We start from the raw sequence: 24524 nt of genomic DNA on the forward strand, positions 1-24524 counted from the left end.
AATGCCAAGTCATGAATATCAAGATAGTCAACTAAAAGTTGGAAATGTGCTTTGAGACCAAAGAGTCAACATTCTTCCTAATTGTATGGCATTCCGGATGGTGGAGAAAGAGGGCTCAGTGGTCAGACCCAACTGGATCCTAATTTTGAATCGACCGTATCTAACCAGCTAATGACCTTGGGCAAGAATGAAGCTCTGAAAATCATCTGGACTTTTAAAAAATCTCCCAAGTCAGGATCACAGCATCTACATGAAAGGGGTAAATTTCATGAAAGACTTGAATTGAGCAGAAACTAAATACATATGAATTTTTGTCCTCTCTTCTCACTAACATAAATTGAATAGAACTGATTGAAAGACCAGGTCAGCAGAAACCATATCTTAGTTTTTTTTTATTTCTTACCAGGCATTTTAGCGTAAGATCCAGCCTTCAATTTTAATCCATTTTTGTAGGTCATTTTTGGCATACCTCCACGTAATTCGACATTTCTACTATATGAACATTTTGAGAGTTAGAAAGCAGAGACTAAACAATTGAATTTAGAAAATATTATCAGCATACATCCTCTAAATAGAGATGGGAAGGAAACAGAGTCAGAAGAAATATTTAAAATTAATAAAACCTCCTGTACAGTGTTGTGGGCCTCTTTCCATTATAGAGCACAGAAACTCAACTAGCATAGGTAAAGGGAATTTGTACATTCATGTGTCTAGGATGTCCAGGAGTAGATGAGCTCCAGAAGTAAGTGAGTCCAGGGACCCAAATGATGAATTCAGTGCCTTGTCTTCACTTTCTTTTCTTGCTGTTTGGCTCCCTGTTCTGGCTTTATCCTCAGGCGCTTTACACAAGGCAGGAAACATGGCTTATGTCAGTCACAAGCCTACATTATCTTTCTACCTCACAAAGGAGGAGAGAACCCTCACTTCCAGAAGGCTAATCTCAAGCCTCAGGGAGCAAGCTGATTGGTACTATCTGATTCTTAAAGCCATCCCACAACAAACCACTATGGCTGGGAAAGAGAGGATGCGGGTTACCATGTCTCTGTGCATGGAGCGGGGATGGACAAGAACATTTCACTCAAGCTACAAGGAATAGGTACTCCAATGGAAAGTGGGGTTCTCTTTCCTGAAGAAGGGAGTAAAAGATCTTGGGAAAGCAAAAAATGTCTACCTATGCAAATAATTATTTTTAATTTCTCTTCTTTTAGGATCATCCAGCTCAATTCAAAGTTCTCTGGAAGACTCTGGTAGGTGCATTTTATTTCTTTGTAATAGCTTCCTATACTGGAATATGATAAGGGAAGGACTCCATCTCTGTCCACATCCACAGTACAGTGGCCACAGCACTGGCATACACATCATCACACATCTGCATTATTCAAGGCACACCGCAATCAGTTTTTACCTTGAAGGTGATTATAGCCTATCCGTGCATACATGTTAGGTCACAAAAGTTTAAAAGTCATGTACTCACTTATACAATATATGGATTCGGAGTCTACACTATTTAGGACCCTATGTTTAGCTTTGAGGGATGATAAAAACCTCAGTCTCTATCCTCAAAGGATTGAGGAATCTCTCAAAGATACCACCTTAAGCTGGAATTAGCAAAGAGGACTCCATGTATAATTAACATGTGAGCTGAGTGTGGAGGGATAAGAAGTTTCACTGTGAGGCATATACAAAGAGGCCAAGACAGAAAAGCTGAAATGCGCTTTCTCATTTAGTTGAAAGATGACACAGAGGAATGGGGAATAAATAGCAAGGTAGCTTTTAAGCATTCAGCAATGAAAGTCTGCTTGAATATGTCATGTTGCTCCTATAGCAGGCAATACTACAACAGTTCTCTAGGAAGAGGCAGGGCTAAATGAGCAAGACATATTAATGAGGGGGAAAAATCCAGTGTGACATTAACAAATAGAGTATGGCCCATTTACATTAAATAAAAATCAGACATGCGTATGTTCATTAATATAGGGAAAGGTGTAGAAAAGAGTGATCCCAAACTGGAAATAGGAACCACCTCCGTAAAGCCACCTCCGTAAGAAAGAAGCAAGCAGCTGGGGTGAGGTGGGAATTTTCCTTTTCTTCTTCCATATCTCTCAAGCTCTTTTTTTTTTTTCACAACGAAACTGTATCTACATGTTGCTTGCTTAATAAATATTGTCTACATAAAAGGAAGTTTTTGATCAAGATAACACTGGCTGGGTAAGGAGTGTGTGAACTTTTAAAAATTAATTTTCTTGTTATTTTTGGTTGTCAGTGGGGTAGGTAGCTAATACCCTGAGCTACATATGAGGAAGAATAACATTTTGCAGGTGGGATTATCTTCAAGCCAATAAACAAATAGGCAGATAGAACTCGTTGGAGGTCATTACATAGATAAATACATATATTGTGTATGTGTATGTACATATATAAATTAAACAAATATATAGCCTAAATACATATATTTTATATCGAAGGCTATGCCAAATACATGTAAGTGAATAATAAGAGTTATGGAGAGAGAAGAAAGACTAGTTCTTTTCTGAGTATGAGGGATTTTAAGATATCAAAGAAATGCCTTTAGGGATGTTTGCTTGGAACGTGTCTTAAAGACAACACATCTGGATATGGAGGTCACAACAAGCAGAGTCTGATATCAGGTTAGAAGTAGCAGTCATCTACAGGAAGAAGGGAAGTAATGAATGAGGTCAAAATGTCATCAGGGAATAAATGAGGTCAGCAAGGGAAAGAGTGAAGACAGCCTAAGGCAAAGCTTTGAGAAGGACCAAATGTAAAATAGATAGCTAGCGGGAAGCTGCTGCATAACACAGGGAGATCAACTGGATGACTGGTGATGACTTAGAGGGCTGGGATAGGGAGGGTGACAGGGAGGCTCAAGAGGGAGGGCACATGGGGATATCTGTATAAATATAGCTGATTCACCTTGTTGTACAGCAGAAACTGACACAACAGTGTAAAGCAATTATACTACAATAAAGAGCTTAAAATTAAATTAAATTAAAAATTAACAAAATAATAATAATAAAAAAGAGAGGCTAGAGACGATGCACTGGCTCCTTCATTCACAGCTGATTGTTTTCAAGGACCCTGAGCCCAATGCTGTAGGTTCTGAGGACAGAATAGAGTGGTGGGGAACATGGCACGGTGCCCTGCCCACAGGGACGCACAGCCACTGGAATGCCAACACTCACTAACATTAACTGAGCGCTTAGTGACTTTGCTACGGCACTGAAGTAGCACATAACCTTAAAACAACGTTATTATTACCTCCTCTCCATGGATGAAGAAATGAGGCTTAGTGAGGTGGGCCATTTGTCGTAAGTCATACAGCTATGAAGTGGCAGGGACTTGATTTGTACGCCAAGTTTATCTACCACCACGACCCATAAACATGTGTAACGCTGCAAAGTGGCCAACCAAGGGATCATGGAAGATACATCAGAGCAGGAAAACACAAAAACAAAAAACCAAAAACCCCACATCATTCTATGCTAAAGAAGACAGGGACAGAGTCGTGGGCCTGACAAGCCATGTTATCAAGGAGGAGGGCATCTGATGAACGATCACTGATTTGATGATTAGAAAGTCACATACTCATTCGTTTATTCACTCAGCCAATACGTATTAAGCAGCCAGCATGTATTGCCACATGGGCTTTGAAAGATCAGTTTTAGTTGCGTGGGGATGGAAGCCAATTGTGAAGGATTAAGGAATGAGCAGATAGTAAAATCGTCTGTGTTGAGGACTCCTCTGAGGAACTGGGTGATGGAAAAATTAGCTTAAGTAGGATTTTCAGGCTACGGTGCACCTAAGCAAGCATGCTGAGGCAGGACGGAGTCAGTAGACAGAGTGAAAATACAGGGACAGGGGATGCCGGTGAGTAAAGACGCCTCCCGAGGATGGAGAAAGAGGAGGAGATGCAGACTCCTGAGGCAAAAGGTCCTCTTGAAAAGGAGGAGGGTCCCTTTTTCCTCTGATGGGGATAGAAGAAAATATACAGGAACAGAGAAATGCTGCTGCTGAATGCAATCACAGGAAACCGTACCAATCAGATTTTATGTGCACACTTGTAGACAGTGGTTCTCAACCCTGGCTGCACATTAGAATCGTCTCGGCAGTTGCTACAAACTGTGATGCTTAGACTGAACTCTAGACCAATTAAATCATCAAAATGTGAGGTTTCTCCAGGCTGAGGATATCCAAGGCTGTAAAGCAGACTTGGCAAGGTGTGACTAGGTGGGAAGAAGGGGAGGTTACATGGGATGACAACTCGAGTCAAATCTGAAAAACGAGGACCCAGCAAAGAAATGGATTTGCCTAAAATAAAGGAAGGAAGGAAGAAGTGGGGAAGAAAATAGAAACACTAGTATGTGGGCAGATCCCAAAAGATCCTTATACATTTCCCAACTGCTGCAAAGTAGATACATGTGCATCCCATTACTCAGGACCATACACTGGACTAAGCACAGGTCTTATCAGGACTACTCTCGTTTCTATTCCCAACCTGCATCGGAGTCCCTGGCATACAGTAGATACTCAACCAACATTAGTTGAATGAATAACTTAATAAAAAAACAAATGTAACACTCAGGTAGCAGCCCAGCCCTTTCTTCAAGTGTCTAGAATCCTTAAGAAAAGCGGAATTGTCTCACACGCAATCCCAAGTCACTCACTGCAAATACCTCCCACGTCTCAGATCTACACGGGGCCTCAGCTGGTTTCAGCGATATGACTTCAACCTCTTTATTCTTAATGCCATCAACAATAGGTTATGTGTGGAACAGATTTTTACTAATGTTTGAGAAAACAATGGGGAAGAGGACTTTATCAGCAAAACACCAGCCAGCAAGCGACTTAAAATTAGCTATTAGACAGCCATATTGTTAACGATGTCACTTGGCCATTCTCATAGGCCATTATTCCATGCTGAATCCTTGCCTCCTGCCATCTTGCTGCACTCCTGTTTCCTTCAAGCTTCGCCAGTACCACCCAAACCACATACTTCACCTTTTCTTATGTACAGCAGTTTCACTATGTCCATCCCCTACACCATGGCTTGGGGGGTACTCACTTTTAGTATCTAAACTTTCCCAGAAATTCTTTTGCCAGAGCAAAGGTTAGATCCTATAGGCTCCATCCTTTCTAGGGCCCCAAACTTTCCCAGCCAACTATGATGTTAAGTGGCCGTTTTTTTCCTTCCTTCCATACAAAAGAATGAACCACCCTGAGAAGACAAATGGAAAATCTTCAACCCAGTAATAAATGAGGTCCCGTGATAACATTCGTTATCGGAAATCCACAAAACATGCATACACGTTACTGTTGAGAATAATCCTTACCTTCCTTACTGGGGAGTCTCAAAATCAATGTCTTTGTCTATGAATGTCATCACCATATCCAGTCACATGAGCAGTGATGTGAGTACAGCGGGCACTCAACACAGACGCACTAATCATGAGGATAAAGGGTAAAGATGAGATACTCTCTGAGATTTTATACCTTATAATAATAGTGGTAATAATAGCTACTTTCTATGTCCAAAGCTGTTTAAAAGCATTAACATTTCACATGGCCACACATCCTCAGAAAGCAGATCAATATTTATTCTTCCAAGTGTGTCAAGTATACAGTTGGGGCACCTCGAGGTGAAAGCGTCACCCTGCCAGTGTCAGCCTCAGAACTTGGAAATCACATCCCCCAGTTCATTATGTCAGAATAATAACGTGACCCTGGCCAGTTGAATGTATTCATTAATGGCTGGGGGGGAGCCGGGCGGAAGGAGCAGACAATAAGGCTTTGGCAACTCGCAGGGCTACATAACCGGCAAAGAAACACTATTATTTGGGGTTGCATCAGTTCTGGAAGGGAAAGAGGTACGTGTACACACACACACACACACACACACACACACACACACACACACCCTGACACACACATACACACACACCCTGACACACACACCCTGACACACACCAGGCCTGTTTAGTCCTTTCCAATGAGAGTTTATTTTGGTAACTCCTGGTCCAAGTAATTTTATTGCCACTGATTGGAAGGGGTGGGAGATAGTAGTAAGAACTTCCTTCTGGGGTCTCTCCTCTCTCCCCTTAGTGTGTGTTTTGCTGATTAAGCAAATCAACCTTAATTAGGAACTAACTAGAAAGGAACTCTGCAAGGTTTCCTTAAGCAGCCTCAAAAGGACCACAGCCCATTCTCAGAACCCATTAAGAGGTAATCAACCAGCGTAACTAACAAGTCACTCAGACCAGACTTTTGGAATTTGGCTCTTTTGTTCTGTCAGTTTGAAGAGTGCTGCACGAGCGCTGCACGAGTGATGCAATTTAGAAGGGAGCTCTTTCAGAGCTTTCACTCAGGAAGGCATCGGGAGCTCTGGGGGTAGAGCTTAGCTCAGAAAAAGGGAAAGAAGGCAAGTTTGCATTGACAGCTTGATCCCAGAGAGAGGCAGCAGGGCTGCTTGTCTGGCGGGTCCTCTGGGTGTGGATGAAGCAGGGGCAGGAGCCTTCGTCTTAAGTGAACATGTGCCTCCAATATTAAAAGAACAATTACCTTCCTGGCACTGCTCGCTGTTTGCTACTGCTGTTTCCTTCAATAAAACCTCTTTTCACTTGCCAATGGGAGCCTGTCAGGGAATAATATTTTTCAGGCATGATACACATGCTAAAATGCCCTTGTGAGTTTTTAATACATTTACAGTTGATAACAATAAGGCTGTTTTGTCAGGAAAGGTTAAAAAAAAAAAGTGTTACAAATGCAGAGCAATGGCAAGACAGGATGGACCAGTGCTGCTGTGCTTTGTGGCCACTGGTCCCTCCTAAGTGTCAATCCAGCCACCAGAGAGCAGGGAAAAGTAGCAAAATGTGATCAGGGTGCGGTCTTTTTATTCACACTGAAGTTCACCGTTTTAATAAAGACCTTCATTTGTTCAGATCCTCTTCTCCCACCTGGGAGGAGGATGATAACTCAAACCAGATGAGATCGGCCTGCAACATCTTTATATTTGAATCTATATTTGGCCCTTGGATTCAGGAGCTTTCTAGATATAAAATGCCCCTATTATACACACTGGCACTGTTGACCACTAAATTATTTTATACACTCACTTTCCTTGACTATCTCCGGGTTTTCCTTCTACCCTCTGACTATTCCTCCTCACTCTTCTTTGTTGACTCCCCTTCTAACATGTGTAACAGAATGCTGATAATTGAATTTTTTCCATACAAAGTTTCACTTTTTTTTTTTTTTAACAAAAGAACATGTGCATTCTTCCTACTCTTCCTCAGATTCAGCTGAATGACTCATCTTCTCTAGGAAGACCTCTTCAGATGGAGACTGAGCTGGGTGCCCCCACCAGTATCCCTATAACCTCTGTGAGAGCATTTGTTACATGGAATTCTCAGTCTCCTTAGTGTAGTCTGCTCTTTGACCGGAAGTGACTTGAAAACTGACTTATGAGTTTCTCCTCACCTGGTTAGTATAGCCTCTGCCACACAGCAGACACTTAATACCATTTACTGATTGATTTAAGGAATTTCGAGGTATAATCCAGCTATACACCTCAGTCACTAAAGAAAACCGAAATACAAGTGAAACTTCAGTGCTATCAAAGAAGAAATGAGTCATGAAAAAAAAAATAATGGGAGGAATATACATTTACCTTTATAAAAGAATAAAACTTTTTTTTTCAATTTTCAACATTTAACACTATACCTTTTAAAAAGTAAACAATATTGAGTGTTATTCCAGGTTCCAATAAATTGACTTTAGAAATTTTTTTCTTTCCTTCATGTATTCATATACTATAACTTGAAGAGAAAAGACAACTTAGAACAAGCCTACCAGAGATTCTTCTCCAAAAACTTGGATGCTATGTTTAAATAAAAAAAAAAAAAAAAAGAGAGAGGCCATCTCTGAATTTCCATTAGTGAAAAATTTTTTTGGCAGCCTAATATCAGTTACAAGACATACAGTTCCTTCTGAGATGTAAGAAAAATACTTATGCTAAAGATGGGTGACTTTTCAAATTAAACTGTGATTAGAAGATTTTTTAAATCAAAGTTTTTCCATTCATTCACTGTGAAAATAATATAGTGTTACATTTTCTTCAGTATTTTTGCACTATTGCCTATTTTACATCATATTATAAACAGTCACCTTTAAAAAAGGGTCTTAAGTGTATTGAAAAACAAGGAGATTATGTCAAAAAATGATGTATTTGTCTTTTCTAAAAAGTTTACTAAAATAAATTCTACAGCAAAAAAAAAGGCTGTCTTTATAACAAAACTTCTAAAACTTAAGGGTAGTAAAGACTACTATTAACACCTTATTCAGTTCCAATTATTAAACTATTTCACACTAAATCGTAATTGTGGTGACCATTTCAAACTGTATCATTAAAATTTCTCCTTTGTATTTAACTTATATTGCATATTCTATTACCATTATAATAACACTATATTATCAATATTACTTATTATATGTACTATGAATGTTTATTATTTGCCTATTAAGTCTACTTTATCATAGGCAGGGCACCATGATAACTAAAAGCTCATCTTCTTTTCTGGAACCAGACTTCCTGAGTATAAATCCCAACTCTGCCATTTACTGTCTGCAATTACAATTCATAACTTATATTACCTATCTGTGCCTCAGCCTCCTCGTATGTAAAATGTGGGTAGCAATAGTGCTTAGCCCATAAGGTTGTGGTGAGGATTATATAAGCTTATAATATGAAAAGTCTTAGAACATTGTCTGGCACATCAAAAGCCTCTAGAAATATTTAGCTATTATTACTTACCGAGAGAGTACTATATGTTCCACTTTACTAAATTTCTTATTTCTGTTTTCCGCCCTGCATCCTACTTTAATGTGTCTTCTAGCCTCACCCACCTACTGAAAGTCTTCTAGCAAACTGTCACCAAATTACCAAACTCAGTGGTTTGTTTCCCATCCTGAAGTATCTTTGCCTTCTTTGCAATATTTGGTCCTTTCAATCACACCTTTTCTGGAAATGTTCTCATCTCTTGGGCAAGAAAGGGCACAGAAAAATTCACAGAGACTGATATTATAGTGGCCCAGGAAAAAACAGTGTAAGGAAAAGGTGTAACTGGTTTACAGGTTAATGAGATGAAAAGCAGTCAAATAAGAAGAGCTAGAATCCTGGATTCCAGTTTACTTTCCTTACAGTTCATCCTCCATATTGGAATCTCTAAGACAAATATATGATCTTGTTTTATATCTGCTTAAAATGTTTATTTCAGGCACTTAAATAGGAGTTAAGGGAACGTGGATATAGTTTGTATGCTGAGGTGGTGCAGCGAGGGGTCAGGAATCTGTGTTAAGTTCGTATACTTTCTTGGGGTCCATTCCCCATAAATCAAGAACCACTGCCCCAATGTCTAAAGTCTAAAATCCACAGATAAACATAAAAAACTCAACCTTAACTCTCACAGTGCTGCTTCTCTCCTTTCCCTCCTCCCCACTTGCTCTTGCCATGCTCTGCTAAATACTGGTTTTCACACTTCCGTGTTTTACAAACTTTTTCTTCTTCTTTGAATATCAATGGCCACCTGGCAATTGAATACTAATTTTCTGAGATCCAGTGAAAATGTCATCTCTTTTTAGACATCTATCTGCATTACACCAAGCATGATTAGAAATTCCTGAATTTCACGCCCAGAGAACTATGTACATACCCCTATTATCCATGCTGTTGATGCTATTTACCGTATGCTATTGATGTCATCTGAGTGCCTATCACCCCACTGAAGGGTAAACTCAGAAGATAGGGACCAAGTCTTATTCACCTTTGTGTATCAACTAGCAGTAAGCATATTGCTAAGTACTATATAAAGAATCCATAAATGTTCCCCAGATGAATGAGTGAATTACTGATTGTTGTCTTGCCTCAAATTCATCTATTAGGTGGATATTGCATGATATTTTCTGAGGGATCTTTCTTTTAATCAAGTATGAATACCATATTTCTGAATTCAGGAATAAGGTGCTACATTTCACACTCCTTACATTGTTTTAAATCATGCAAGCATTATATCAAAAAAACAACTTGATAGTTGGTGATGAAAAAAAGATTTGATACTGATAGCATGATTTTTAAGTCCTAGGAGGGCAACACTCTTTCCATTACTAATATTTGTCTAAAAGGGACATTTTGAAGTTATTTCAATAAAAGTACCACCATATATCTTGAGCTGAACACAGCAGTGCTGCAGTAAAAGCCAGCTCGAGAGGGAGACACTGAGGCAGAAGCAAATGACTTATTTTTAAAAGACATACATCTAAAGTACTTTTTTCTTTCTATAATAAATATATTTTCCTCCCATTGTTTCATCTCCATGGATTACAGAAACACCAAACTTCTTTTGATCCACAAGAGAAACAAAGTTTTCTTACAAACATGTATAAGGAAGTCAGAATCAGGCATGCTTCTGGCATCTTGCCTTTTTACAGAGAACAGGATTTTGAAGCAGGAAGAACACAAACGGTACACTCTGACTCCTGACACACCACTGCTCTCTTCAACTAGAATAATAAAAATTTGCAAATGAACAAAAGAGTGGGAGGTAGATATCTGATTTACAATGTTTTTGAGATAAAGAACACTATAAAAAAAGATCCACGTGAATCACAAAGCATTGTTAACTGAGTCGTGACATTTCTATTCTAGCGACGACTTGAACGGCAGAACTGCATACGGGTGCCTTGTGCCACTTTCAAAGTGGGAGGAAGACATATAATTATAATTCTTACAGTGACGAGAACTCAAGCAAATCTGGGGAGAAGTTTACTGAAAAACATATTGACACATCAGTATTATAAATTACTTTCTCTTATTCACCTCCCCCCCCCACCAAATTCTTTTGTTGGCTGGCTCATCAAAGCACAAAAGGTAGTTCATGAAAAGACAGACCTGCCTTGAAAATTCTTTTCTTACATTGAAAACTATCTACCATATATTTATTCTGTAACTTGCTCAACATGTGAGATATATGAGAGAAATATATTTTCGAAACAGTTTTAACCTCCATTGTCTTGAGTGCACGTATCAACTCTGTCACGTCACTTATCGAAAATCCTCATGGAAACCTTGCATTTAGTCAAAACTAATGAATCTGTTTTAACATCCTTTGCAAAAGGCAAAGAAGATATAATATTATGTTTTCACTTAACATACATTTTCATCCATCTCCTTTCTTTGTTGGATGGTTAAGGGGGGGGAAATATTGCAAAAATTACAGTGATGTTATCACCCACAGTGTTTTAATAGAGAACAGAACTGGAAATGGCATTTTGCTGAGTGAACCTCTAAATGAATGGAAAAAAAAAAAACCACAGAGGGATGAATTTTCTCCTGGTGTCTATCTCCATTGAAGTCTCAGAGGGAAGACTCCCAAGTGTTGAAGGAAGCTCTCTAACTGACCCCATTACTGCCTTGGGCACTGGCGAAGGCAAAGGGGCAGTTGTAAAGTCAGAGCCTGAGTGAGCGCTGCGGAAATTATAGTGTTGTGCTAAATGCATCCTCTGCAGGGTGCTTTCCTATCTTCAGAGAACCCTCATTAAGCGCTGCCAATGAGAAAACTAAGTGTTTTTCTTCATAAAAAGTGCCACCTTTTATGAAACATCTGGAGCCCATCCAAAGGGCTTCCAGAATAGATGGGAGCACGTAATAAAGCAAAACACCTCAACCATCGAGGCTTCAACACCAGCTTGAGGGACAGAGCCATTTCTGCACACGTACCAGGGTTATTCATCCACCATCACAACGTGCTTGTGAGACTGAGGAAGAACGCAGGGTGTCTGGTCCGTGTAGAATTCAATGGGAGGACACTGAATCACTAAGCAAAAAGCCCCCTACAAACTTAGAAGAAAACATATTTTGGCTTTTTCTTGCAGTTTACTAATCCCATTTCATCCACACTCAATATTTTCCCTCTGCTTGTTAGTGATAAAGATACACGTGAGGATTTGGCTTTTACACAAACCTGGTGTTTTCTACAATGTCTGCTGTGATAAGGAATAAAGGTTAAGATATATGGGGAAATATATAAAGACTAGAGATATTGCACTTTTGTACATATCCAACACAGAGAGCACATCAGCTTAGTCAAGAAAGAAAGAAAACCACAAGGACTGGGGCGGGGGAAGAAGTTACAAAAGTCAGATTGACCAAAGGGTAGCAAAGAAAGAGCACAGTAAAAGAGAGTCAAAGATTGGGTCCCAAAAAGTGATAAGAGTAAATTCGCCTCTAAGAAGAAGGAAAAACAAAACAAAACAAACAAACAAAAAACCACACCAAAAGAACCCAAAGAAGCCTAACATCATTTGCTCGTTTGTATGTGAATTAAACTGACTGGATGCAACCACGTTGACCTGGTTCTGTCCTAGGATGCTGTTAAAATTGGGTACTATGTTGGGAAAAGAAAGATCTTAGAGTTAAATTCTGGTGATGAACCTAGGACAGGGCACCAGCCTTTAAGTCTCATTCTGCCAGTACGAGAATTTAATAGATTTCTCATTTTCTAGGAGAAGGGAATTTCAGTCTTTCCTAATTGAGGCACTGCAACTAGTTTCCTTGAAATCTAGAAAAGTTAACTTTTGCTCAGAAAGGAAGAGAGTTTCATTTCTAATTCTAACTCAAACATCTTCTTAAACATGTGTGTGCCCAAAGTATTGGATGCAAGTGATTATTATCAGTGCTCGACACTCACCTCAGCTGATTTTAAGGAATCTGTGCAGAGATGCATGCTAACAAGAGAGAGGATTTCAGAGTCAGAACAAACTGGGTTTGTGTCTTGGCTGTGTGTCCTTGGACAAGCTGCTTCATCTCCCTGAATTTCAGTTGTCCTCTGGCTCATAACAGGTACACAAAAAGTTTGAGAACCGCTCTCCTAGGTATTATAAAACAAGATGTAGGTGGGCTCATGCCGCCATTACCACAATTACCAGCTAGACTCAACAAGCTGATCACCTGTAAAGGTATTCCTTTCCGAGCAACCTTGACAAGAGCAAATGTATTTTCTTTAAAACATCAGCAGTATCTTCTGATGACTTACAGAGCTCTCCTAGAGAAAGAAAGCATCCTCGTTTCAATCTGCCACAATTACTGAATTGGAATCACCTTGTATGTTTATACCTGTTTGTGTATCACTAAGGGACAACTTCAAACAAAGTATGGCTGGCTCATTTCAGGTTTAAATATTCCATTAGGTAAGTGGTAAGGAAGTTCATGTAACCCAGGAGGCCCTATGGTTCCACCTTAAGTATTATTCCTTTAGAGTTTCTGTTGCCGTTTTCAACCTTTTGAGCTCTTGAGAATGTATCTGGCATTCAATTAAAGTGAGATTAATCCAAAGCAGATGTAGCAGTAGTAAAGAATTGCTTTGTGGAAAGCCTACCCATCCAAAGTACTAAATTATAAGCACACGGACAAAAACAAATCCATATATATCAATTATTTAAAATGCTTTTAAATGTATAGTTTTATATAACTCACTTGACAAAAATACAAATGCCAATGCGCTCTTAACAAGGAGTTAAAATGACTAGTTTTATCTTTATGGCAGAAAAGCATTTCAGATGCTGAGGACCTAGAATCTCAAAGAGTCTTCATCTCCAGTGACCAAAAACAACTCAAATCCTACCCAAACCTCCAACTCTCCAAGGCTATGACTATTCTGCTACTTCAGTTCTTAGATTTCCGAAGAAAGGGACCAGCAGTGCTTCTCTGTCCTATAAACTTAGGGGAGAGTATGTGGACCATTAAAGCACCTGCAGCAATCTAGAGCATGAAGGGTGGATGCGATCATGGTCAACATTATCGTTACTTTCTAAGTGAGACAGAGTCAGAGCACTTACCTGCTAGACGCAGAGAATTTCAGCCAGGCTCAGGGGTTCTTTTTCTATGACAACCTAATTGATAGAGGCTCTTAAAGAGAATCAGGAGATTAATCTACCCAACTGATGGGATGAGGACCAACACTCATGATCTAATTTCATAATGCCCTGTAAATACGAAGACCTCCTTAACAATGATAGCCTGACACAATCATATGCATCAGAGTCCCAGGGAGTGGGACTAGAGCCAAACTGCCTTATCTTCCATCATACATGGTCCTTACTGCCCCTTCATTTGAACCTTGGCCTCATTGGGGATTTCTGACCAACCATTAGTCATTAAGAGGAATTTCATTGGTACAAAAATCAGGTTACAGATGGCAGAGATGGGATACCTATGAGCAATCTATCTGTTGACATGTTTGCCTCCTATAAATAGACCACAAAGACCCCAAAGGCACAACCACACCACATTCATCTTTGTATCTCCTGCATCTTTGTTAAGAGGACGGGCCTAGCTGCCAAATGCCTAAATTCAAATTTCTTACTCCAATCTTTGCTAGTTTAGGGACACACCAATGAATAAAGCACAGTCTCCTTCCGCTCTAGACTGCATTTTCCTCGCTAGGAAAACTGTACTTATAATAACCTCCTCCTTGGGTTACTGTGAGGATTAAAGGAGAATTCATTTAAAGCACTTAGCCAAAGCTTCTCACCATGTGGAGCGAATGTTAGCTATTATTATTTTCATTATTCTAGCAGGTGCTAAGCGAATGAATGGATGGATGAGCTGGTGTGTGGAAGATGAAACTGACATCTATGGTTTATCCAACATCTGAAATTCTATAACTGGACTCTGTTTCCAAAGAACTGACTATCTGAAATTTTATCTGAAAATATTTCACCAATCCTGGCTATTATTGTACCTGTTTTGGATGCAATATAATATAGGGGATAGAGCAGGAGACTAGAGGCCAGGAAACCAAAATTTAAACATTTCATTGCCTACCACTTAGTAAGCAGACACCTCTACATTCATTCAGCTTTCATGTCAAGTGCTCTGCTAAGGTCAGTAATACCAAGGCATGGACCTCTTTTCTCAAAGTTGGGGAAGACACACTCATAACGCAATGTCTTGGAAGCACAGAGAGGACCTTTTCACAAGTCAAGGAAGGCTTCAGAGAAGGCGAAATGCCCGTGAGGATGGGAAACGGGTTTCATTAATCCCCACATTCCCCGTCTGGCAGGATTTCTAAGCACAGGAGCAGATGACAGTTGTTAAATAAAGTACCATTTCCCCTGAGCTTGAGGGATGAAGAGGAGTTGAGTAAGGTGGAGAAGGAAGAAGGGAACTCTAAGCAGAGAATGGTACTTGTAAAGGGCATTCACAAAATTGGGAGACACAAATGTCTGTGTATGTGGGGAGGGTGCTGTTGGGAGGAAAGGAAGTGCAGATAAAGCGAGACAGTGGCTCTGAAAACGCTGTGAGAACTGAAAGCACCTTCTATAGCTGTGTTACTACTGTGCTGATCGGTGCCCTCAGTCTGGCCGTTTAGGTATCCCATACGGTTCTGAGATGGGTTCCTCCTTCAGACCTTCACTAGCTCCAGGGTCTTCTCCAAAATGCCTGAATTCTCTCTTCCATGTTCCTTGATGGAAATATTTTAGAGAATCACTAAAGAATAAAGACATACAATACTTGCCTTCATCATTCCTTTCATTAACCAAAGGAAATACGTAAACTAATATTTTCCAAAGGATAAAATTATTGATGTGTACACAGTGACCACCCCAGACACTAATGTGTCTACTTCACTACCTTGGTTTCTAATCCACACCACTGCATTGGTACTTTAGAGGATACAGTTCCCATTTTTAATTGGTCATTTTGAAAAGGAATTTTTTTTTTTCCAATGAAGAAATCTATTTTTTTTAGCTTTTACAAAGGCCTTTTGTGTCGAAATGCTCATTTAAAGAAAACTTGAAAGATTCTGAAACATTTGGAAAACTCCTGCTCGTTATGGGCATTTGGAAAGTTCAGAAAATACTTTTGTGCGTGGAGGTTTTATCTGAGAATCTTTCTTATGTATAATTTCCAGGTAACTGCCCTAATGAAGAATAAAAATCAATACCGCAAAAGTTGCCTTGTAATTATACCCAGACACCGTCTGATAAGGAGACCAAACAGTTCTACACACTTCCTGGTTTCTGGCTCTGTCACCTCACATCAGAGTTGGTTTTGAATGACGACATTCACCTCAATGCTTTCACTGTAATTTCAATTTTGTAACCACTGATCTGTCCTCAGGACAACTGTCATTCTTTCCTTGTCTCAGCGTCTCAAAATGTGAGTTCCTAACTTTGCTTTTCCTTTCTCAGGAAGTGAAAATATAACTGTAAATAATCTTTTGAAAAGGTTTTGTTAGTTTTCTGTAGATTAGTATGTTTTCTTCTGATAATGTATTATGAGAATACCTTAGTATACTTTCATACAGAAAAGACAAACTGAGGATAAAATTGTCAAGGCCTCATCTTCCCTCAAAATTAAAAAAAATATTGCACCACTGTTTTTCGACACTTAGCTTTGGGCAAGAATGATTTGGGGACAACCTCAGAACAATTCCTTCTTATATGGTCTAGTTTTCTTGTCTGGGTGCTTGAAAAATACCCTATTTAAAATACTCTGCAGGATTGTTGGTCTCTTCTTACTAAATTTTAGACACTGAGGTACACACAAATTGTTTCTGCTCAAGACATATATATCAACATTATCTTTAAACAAAGCTTATATTTAAATTGTTTTGGTCTCTTCTTTAGGAAACTATAGCTCTTAGGTGAAATATACATGCTCTGACCTCTGTATCTAACACCATTTTTATCATCATAAGTTCAATCCTTTGTCCTTTACTTTTAAACTATGGGAAAGTTGTTCATATTTACTCTCTATGACTACTGACATTTCTGTAGCATCAATTCTGTTTTACTGCCCCTAATGCAGATTTTAATTCTGCCATTATAATTTTGACCTCTTTGGAATCTCTTAATACACTGTGTCCCTTTGGATCTATCCTGCAGGCTTTTTGCCTCCATGTGTTTGCTCCTTAAGATTTTCTTCTCTTTTCTTCACAGAGTTCTTCAGGCAATCTAATGAGAATCTCAACCAATTTTTGAAAAGTTTCTGTTTATTTTAACAAATCATATCTGGATTGGTTAGAGTGACAAAGAATCATAGCTCTCTGGTCAGATCAAAAAGCACACCTCTTCAAAGGAGAGGGCAGCCCAATTTATAAAAAACATTCATTTCTGGATCAGGCTTGTGATGGGGGTGGAGCGGGGGGCAGAGGCAGAGGTTGTTCATTTCCCTCTCAGCTGAGCTAGCCAAAGTGCCAGACTGACTGGATTCTTCACTTCAGTTCTAATGAGTTGATATGTTGTGTTAATTCTTCCCAGAACAATCAAACCCAAATTTTGTGGACGTGAGCATTTTTCTTTTTCTCTATTGTCAGAGGTGTTTGAGAAGGAAGCTAGGAGAAGTTGTATCAAGGATTGCTCTAAAGACAATATTTTAAACTTGGAAGCAGTGCCTATAATGACTATGTGGCCTGTGGAAATAATTTTTTAAAACCTATCATGATTAATACATGGAATAAATGGATACTGCTTTGAAGGAGACTTTTTTCTTGAAATGATCTCAACACTTCATAGAATTGTCCTGTTATTTTTAAGACCTGAAAGTGTAACGTGACTTTGTGCTAGCTTAAGTATTCTAAAATAGATTCAGAAAAGTCTACCTTCACATGCTGGAATACTGAATATTTTATGCTTGGACAAGGAGCAATCCGTAGGTCTTTCGCCAAGCACCGTCAATGCACTTGAGTATGGGGTACCAAAAGCGCTGGAGAATTTTTTTTTCTATTTATTGTTATAGCTCAAATCCTTGTGTCTCTGGTAGGCTTTAAGTGACATAAATATGCATTTCCATCTGCACGTCCTTGTCAGGAATAGTTCTGCTGGGAGGTGTTATGCCACCCAAGTACTTCCAGAATAGAGTCTGTTAATCCTGTTACCACTATAGAAACTCAGAGGAAAAGTCTACTCAGGCCACTACTGCAGCTGCTGTGGCTGTCAGTGTTCCAGCGACCACACCCTCAGTACCAAAAGGAAGCCTAAGAAAATGGATTTTCCTTCAGGTAGAGAAGGATGCAGAGGGCTGACCTCAGTCTATTACTGAGACCAGCGATCTCCAAAGTTTTTCTTGTAAACCTTTATTGTAAAAAAGGAGGGAAAAGAGCAAGCCCACCTTAGGTATGCACATACATGCACACTCACACACACACGTGCACACGCAATGGATATATAAGCTGCCGTATTAACTGCTATATACATTACAAAATATACCAAAATAGCTAATTATATGATAATTTTCTTTAAACAAATGTATATAGCTGCTCTAACCCACATTGGGTAGACTTGTACCTCCTCTAGGTATATTTATGGAGGGAGATCATTGAGCTAAATTTCTACCAGATGGGCCACCAGGAAAACAGATCGTAAACCCCAGTTAGGCTGCTGATAGATGCCATAATACACTGGGCAAACACAATGGGCCAAAGGAGCTGTAAATGAGCGTGTGCTTTGCTTCTCCACTTACTCCCTCCTGTTACCTCTTGCCCTTCCTCCTAGTGTGGCTTGACTTCTAGCCTGTAGGGCTCTCTGTGTAGAACGCACATCCCTATCCTACATTTATACAGGCATGTCATGGATGGGAAGGAACAAGTCAAGACCTACAAGCCAACAGGGATCCTGCAAAATCTGTCAACAGACATGTCACCTCAGAGCTCTCAGGACACAAAGGCAAGAACCAGCTAAATAAAACAAATCCAACTGTCAATCATCCAATAGTTTTCAACAAAACTATATGGATCTATAAACACTAAATGAATGTCTTTCACTGTCTAATGCCATATAATGCAGGAGAGCTCAGAATTACCCATGAATCTAGCTGTGGAACAAAAATTCTTCAGAAAGGCAGTGAATATGAAAAAAACCTCGCACTTCTCATGATAGTGAAAGACTGTCTTTTCAGATATAGAAAACCAAAGACTTGGCTCAAAGTTCTGTTTGAATTGATAAAAATAAATTATTTTATTGATAAAACCTACAGTCAGCCAGAAAAGAGTATGCAAACTTCCCCCAATTACTAGGTATGGGTATAAATTGACATGATCCTTTTGGAAGGCAGTTAGTAAATTATATGGAGAACTTTAAAAATTTGGCCACTAATTCAATTAAGTCCTTCCTTATGAATTCAAACTGCATACATGAATAGATATATGAAAAGATCCATGAAAATAGTGTTTAAGAATATTTATAACAGCAAAAATTGACAACAATTTACATTTTTATTGAATGGTGGAATTGTTAAATAATTTATATGTCATGCAAGAGATGTTATTTGAGTTCTTATTTATTAAGTGCCTATTATGTCCCAGGCATCCTTCTAGGTGACTGCAATTAATTAACACAGACAAAGCTTTCATAAAGGTGATATTTTAGTCAAGGGCAGAAGAGACGTATACTCCATAATCAAGTAAACAAATACATAAACAAAACATCTTCAGAATAATGGAAAGCACTACGAAGACAATGCAAGAGTGATGCAACAGAATGTAACAGAAACGGCTGGTGGTGAGGACTTGGGATTAGTTTATATAAGGATTTCTCAACTTCAGCACTATTCACATTGGAAACCATATTCTTTGTGTAGTTTTTCTTGGGGGCAGGGGGTGGGGTGGGGAGGATTCCTGTGCATCTCAGGATGTTCAGCAGCATCCCTGGCCACTACTCACTATAAGCACTCATCCCGATCATGACAGTAAAATAGTCTTCAACCATTGCCAAATGTCCCCTCGGTGGCAAAATCTGCCCCAATTGAGAACCACTGCTTTAGGTTAGTGCAAGGGAAGGTTTCTTTGAGGAGGTAACATTTGGGCTGAGATGTAGGTTTTTAAATAATCTTTAGGATATAGCAAAACATTCATGATATAATTGTAACATATATAATACAACATATTCAGTAAAATCCCAATATGGATTTTCTTTTTAAACCTCTATCTAGACAGATGATATAACATGATGGCTAGGAGCACAGACCTGTAGCTAGGCTGCCTTAGTTACAATCCCAACTCCATCACCTTTTAGTTGGCTGACCTTGGATAAGTTACTTTACATTGCTGTGCTCTTGGGTCCTCATCCAAAACAATGAGGATGATACTAGCAGTACTTAACACACAAGGTTTCTGGGAGTAGTAAATGAGTTAATATTTGCAAAGTTCCTAAGAGAGTGAGTGACACATCCTGGAAGCACTATATACAATATATATATGTACTGCATATATAATAATATATTAAAATTAGATGAATATATATTTTAATTTTAACACATATTATATATAAATCTTACATATCTATATATAATATAGATATAGATGCTATATATATATCCGATATTTCCATTGTCTTTTTGTGAAAAAAAGAATATGTTAATAATGGTAGCATTACAGGGAACTTTATTTTCTTTGTCTTTTTGTATTCTTCACAGTTTTATAGATACAAATGCAAATGTTGCTTTCATACCAAAATAAAAATCAATATGTATTTTAGCATAAAAGAGAGAATTTTTAGACTTTCACCAGGATCAACCGGCATAGTGAGAGTGGGAGAGGAAGACCAATGGAAGACATGCTCAGATAAACCTGTCCCAGGGAAAATGAGTCAATTGTCAACTGAAAGCTGAGACACCCCACGTTCAATCTGTCAGTCAGTTCATCAGTCATCTGAAATGTACTTAACGCTTGCTTTCTGCCAGACACTGTGCTGGGTGCAGAAAAATCAAAGATGAATGGAGGGCACTTTTCCTCAAGGAGCACACAATAGAAAAGGGAGGAGAAATACATCTACAATTAACCACAGTACAATAAACGGAAGTGCAGGCTACAATAAGGATACCAACCTAGGTCTCTGGGGGCTCCCAAAGGTAACAATTTCAGTTGGAATGGGGGGTACTGCAGGAAGCTTCACCTACGAGATGACACTTGCATCAGTCGTTGAGGGGTAACTTTTGAAAATGCAATCATTTGTAAGAATTCTGGTTTGGAGCAAACACATAGCGTGCTTCCTAATCAAACACCAGCGAGATCACTTAGCCTAGAGAGAGGAAAATCAGAAAGGACAAAGGAGTTATTCTTCAGAAAAGTGTCTTGATCTCACATCAGAGTGCCTGGTTTCATACAGCAATTTGTGAAAGTTTGACTGTCATAGGAATTAGAAGGCATAAGTTCAAGTACTAGCTCTGCCCCTTACCAGCCGGGTAATCTTGGGCAAACCATTAAAATCTCTGACCCTCCATCTACTTCCTCATTCATATAATAGTGATAATAATACTTTGCAATACTGTTGTGAGCATCAAATGAGATAATGCAAGTAAGAGACTCTCGGTGACATTCAAATAGTTGGGATGATAAATGGTGATGGTTTTAACATAATAGAGACAATTGTGAATAATTATAATTTAATTTTTAACATTTATATTTAAACACTAAGAAAAGAAATCAACTGTATATATACCACAGCAATTATACATGAGTTTATAGCCTGATTGGCTTCATTTATTTTTTTCAGAGCTCTAAACCTATTACTAATCTCAGTGCATCAAGCTATAAAAACTGCTAACCAATTTTTTTCCTAAGATAACATAATCTTTATTTCTTGAGACACTTTATACTAACATTAAACTGAAGGTAACTGCATAAAAATGAAATGGAGACTCATAATTGCAAACTGTTTTCATGTCTAAAGAAGATTCAACCACTTCCTAGCACTGAATTGCACCTTGTTACAGTTTAGGATCGAGCTATAAAAGTATATCACTTAGCCTGTGTCTGCATACTGGTGCAAAGTATAGTGGCAAACAGAAAACGGAGGTAATTATCTAGAAACATTAGGCCAAAAATTCCACTTCGGCCCCAGAAGACTGGAGTTGCTTTGTAGGTATCAGGGAAGCCTGAGGAGGGGGGCCGTGTTCAACTTTCTCTTAGGACTTTCTTCCCCATGAATCCTTTTCACCTTGAACACTCACTGCTATTATATCTGGAGAAATAATATTCTTTTGCTTTCTCTCTCTTTTAAAAACAAAGATTTACTAAGGCTGATTGAAAAGGCTTAAAATGTCCTCTTGTCATGGCCCTTGATAAACATTTCATCCAACATTTTTGAGGCAGAGTTTCATTTGAAGCGCAGCAGAAGACAAATCAAAACATGATACGTAAAACCGCTGCTTTAATCTGAATGTCTTAAAAAACAAACAAACAAACAAAAACCAAAACCGAAAACAAAGACCTGAATGTCTTTAAAGGACATCTAACCAGAGCTGGCATTTGAAAAATTAAAGAAAAAGAAGGTCCGATATACTTAGCTCATTTATCCTGCCCCCATCAAAAAACAGACTTAATGAACCCAAGAGTTTTTGTCCAATCCAACAGGGTATAACAACAGAACACTCCATGAATTACTTACTACCATTCATTTTAAAAAGTGAGAGTATTTTAGGGAGCCTTCAACCCTCACCTTGAGAAAATTACCCCACTCAGCTTCCAAAAAAGAAAATGTGGTTTTTGTTTTTTTTTTCAAATACACCTTCGTTAAGTATCAGTTACCTTCTATTATGCTTTTGTGACTACTAGGGAATCCTTATCTTCCTCATTTTGTTCTGTCTTTACCCACAGTATCAGATCTCAAATTTAATTCAATATAAGAAAAACAGTGCTCTATACACCAAAAAAATGATTTTAGCTCTTTCTAATAATTTTCACCATGTGTGATCATGTTGTATGCCTTTCTCTATTTTGTGTATTGTGTCATTACCTACCAAGCTGTGGAGAAGACAGTCCATATATTCTAACAATAACAACAAAATATCATTTCTGACATTTGTGTGAACTTTATAAACTTTACATACAAAGGAAAAAACTTTGTTTTTTTTCACCTCTACAGTGTCAGCTTATTAATTGTGCTCATTTGTTAATAGTTTGGTAGCTTACACTTTGAAATGTCACTTGTCTGTTTTGATCTGATTTCAACCACGATAACCACAGTACCAAATTCTAAGTGAGAGTATAATTTAAATCCAAAGGAAAATATAAATCACCATTACAGCCTTAAAATGGTTCAAACATTTGAAATACACACTCACCTTAAACATTTTGGTCTAGAATTAAAATTAAAATCCCCCTGCCTTAAAATCTTATCTAATAATTTTCGTAGAGGCTTCTGGAGTTTATCGCTCATAAGAAAAACTTAGGAACAAGCAATTGTCAACAGGCAATTTGTCAGTAGAAGAAGAGAATGGGAAAGAAAGAGCTACTGACATTTTGTGTGTATGCATGAGGTGCGTCTGCTTTGTTTTGTTTTGCTTTTTTATGAGTAATATTACCAGAAGACTATTGCTCATGACATCATTTGGGTTACAGTGTGTAAGATGTCTTAGGAGAGTTGTTATTACAGTTGAGATCAATGATTACTGAAATACAGGCCGACCTTGTTTTATTGTGCTTTGCTGTATAGTGCTTTATAGAGACTCTTTTTTTTTTATTTTACAAATTGAAGGTTTGTGGCAACCGTACATCAAACAAGTCTATTTCTTCCAACAGCATTTTCTTACTTGGTGTCTCTGTGCCACATTTTGATAATTCTCACAATATTTCAAACTTTTTTCTTATTACTATATTTGTTATGGTGATCTGTGATCAGTGATCTTTGATGTTACTACAGCAAAAAGATTACAACTCACTGATGGTTAGCGTTTTTCAGCAATGAAGTAATTTTAAATAAGGTATGTACCTTGTGTTTTTAAACATAATGCTGTTGGACACTTAATAGACTACAGTATAGTGTAAACATAACTTTTATACGCACTGGGAAAGCAAAACATTCGTGTGACTTGCTTTACTGCTGTATTTGCTTTACTGTGGTCACCTGCAACAGAACCAACAAAACTCCGAGGTATGCCTTGGAGTCCAGATTTGAGGGCACAGAAGATTAAACCTGAGTGGTAGTTTTGCAAGTGAAAAAACAGATGATTCTGAGATATTAAGAAGGAAGGATAAATAAGAACTGGTACCTCACTGGATGGAGGGATGGGCCAAATCAAAGAATATTCTTAAGCTCACGAAACTGGCAAAATGACAGTACTATGAAAAGAAAATGAACGGTGAATTCTTCAGGTATATCCAGAATTACCAACTTTGGGAAAGAGAAGGAGGGGCTGAGTAGAAAGAGACACAATAATTGTCTAAGTATTTGGCCAGTAATTCAAACAAAATATCTAATAGTCAGCTGCAAGTGTGAGACTGCAATTTGTGATGACTGTGGGTCTTTTGAGGACCAAGACTACTTGTTCTTAGTGTTTGAAATCCCAAACACCTAGTACAGCTAGGCACACAGTTTATGTGGCTGGCTGGCTAACTGCATAGAGATTTGGGGGTCAACTGCACAAAGAAAGTAAGTCATGCGTGTGAACAAAATACAAACTTTAAGACCAAGGAACAAAGAAAGGAACTAAGAGGACAAAGTCTGAGGAATAAATA

The 24524-nt window shown here is 38.5% G+C and overlaps 1 protein-coding gene across 2 annotated transcripts in view; it reads left to right on the plus strand.

Annotated features, from left to right (window-relative positions):
* The window catches only part of MDFIC2 (MyoD family inhibitor domain containing 2), a 100289-nt gene that overhangs the window by 61912 nt on the left and 13853 nt on the right, over positions 1-24524 (plus strand). Inside the window, exon 2 of one of the 2 annotated variants that reach the window (XM_057704427.1) lies at positions 1209-1247. The exons of the other annotated variant lie outside the window; for it this stretch is intronic. Coding sequence (XP_057560410.1) covers positions 1209-1247 — 39 coding nt within the window. The remainder of the gene's footprint in view (positions 1-1208; positions 1248-24524) is intronic. 2 annotated transcript variants of the gene reach the window in all.

The sequence above is a fragment of the Hippopotamus amphibius genome, chromosome 13, assembly GCF_030028045.1.
Source record: "Hippopotamus amphibius kiboko isolate mHipAmp2 chromosome 13, mHipAmp2.hap2, whole genome shotgun sequence".
Taxonomy (NCBI): domain Eukaryota; kingdom Metazoa; phylum Chordata; class Mammalia; order Artiodactyla; family Hippopotamidae; genus Hippopotamus; species Hippopotamus amphibius.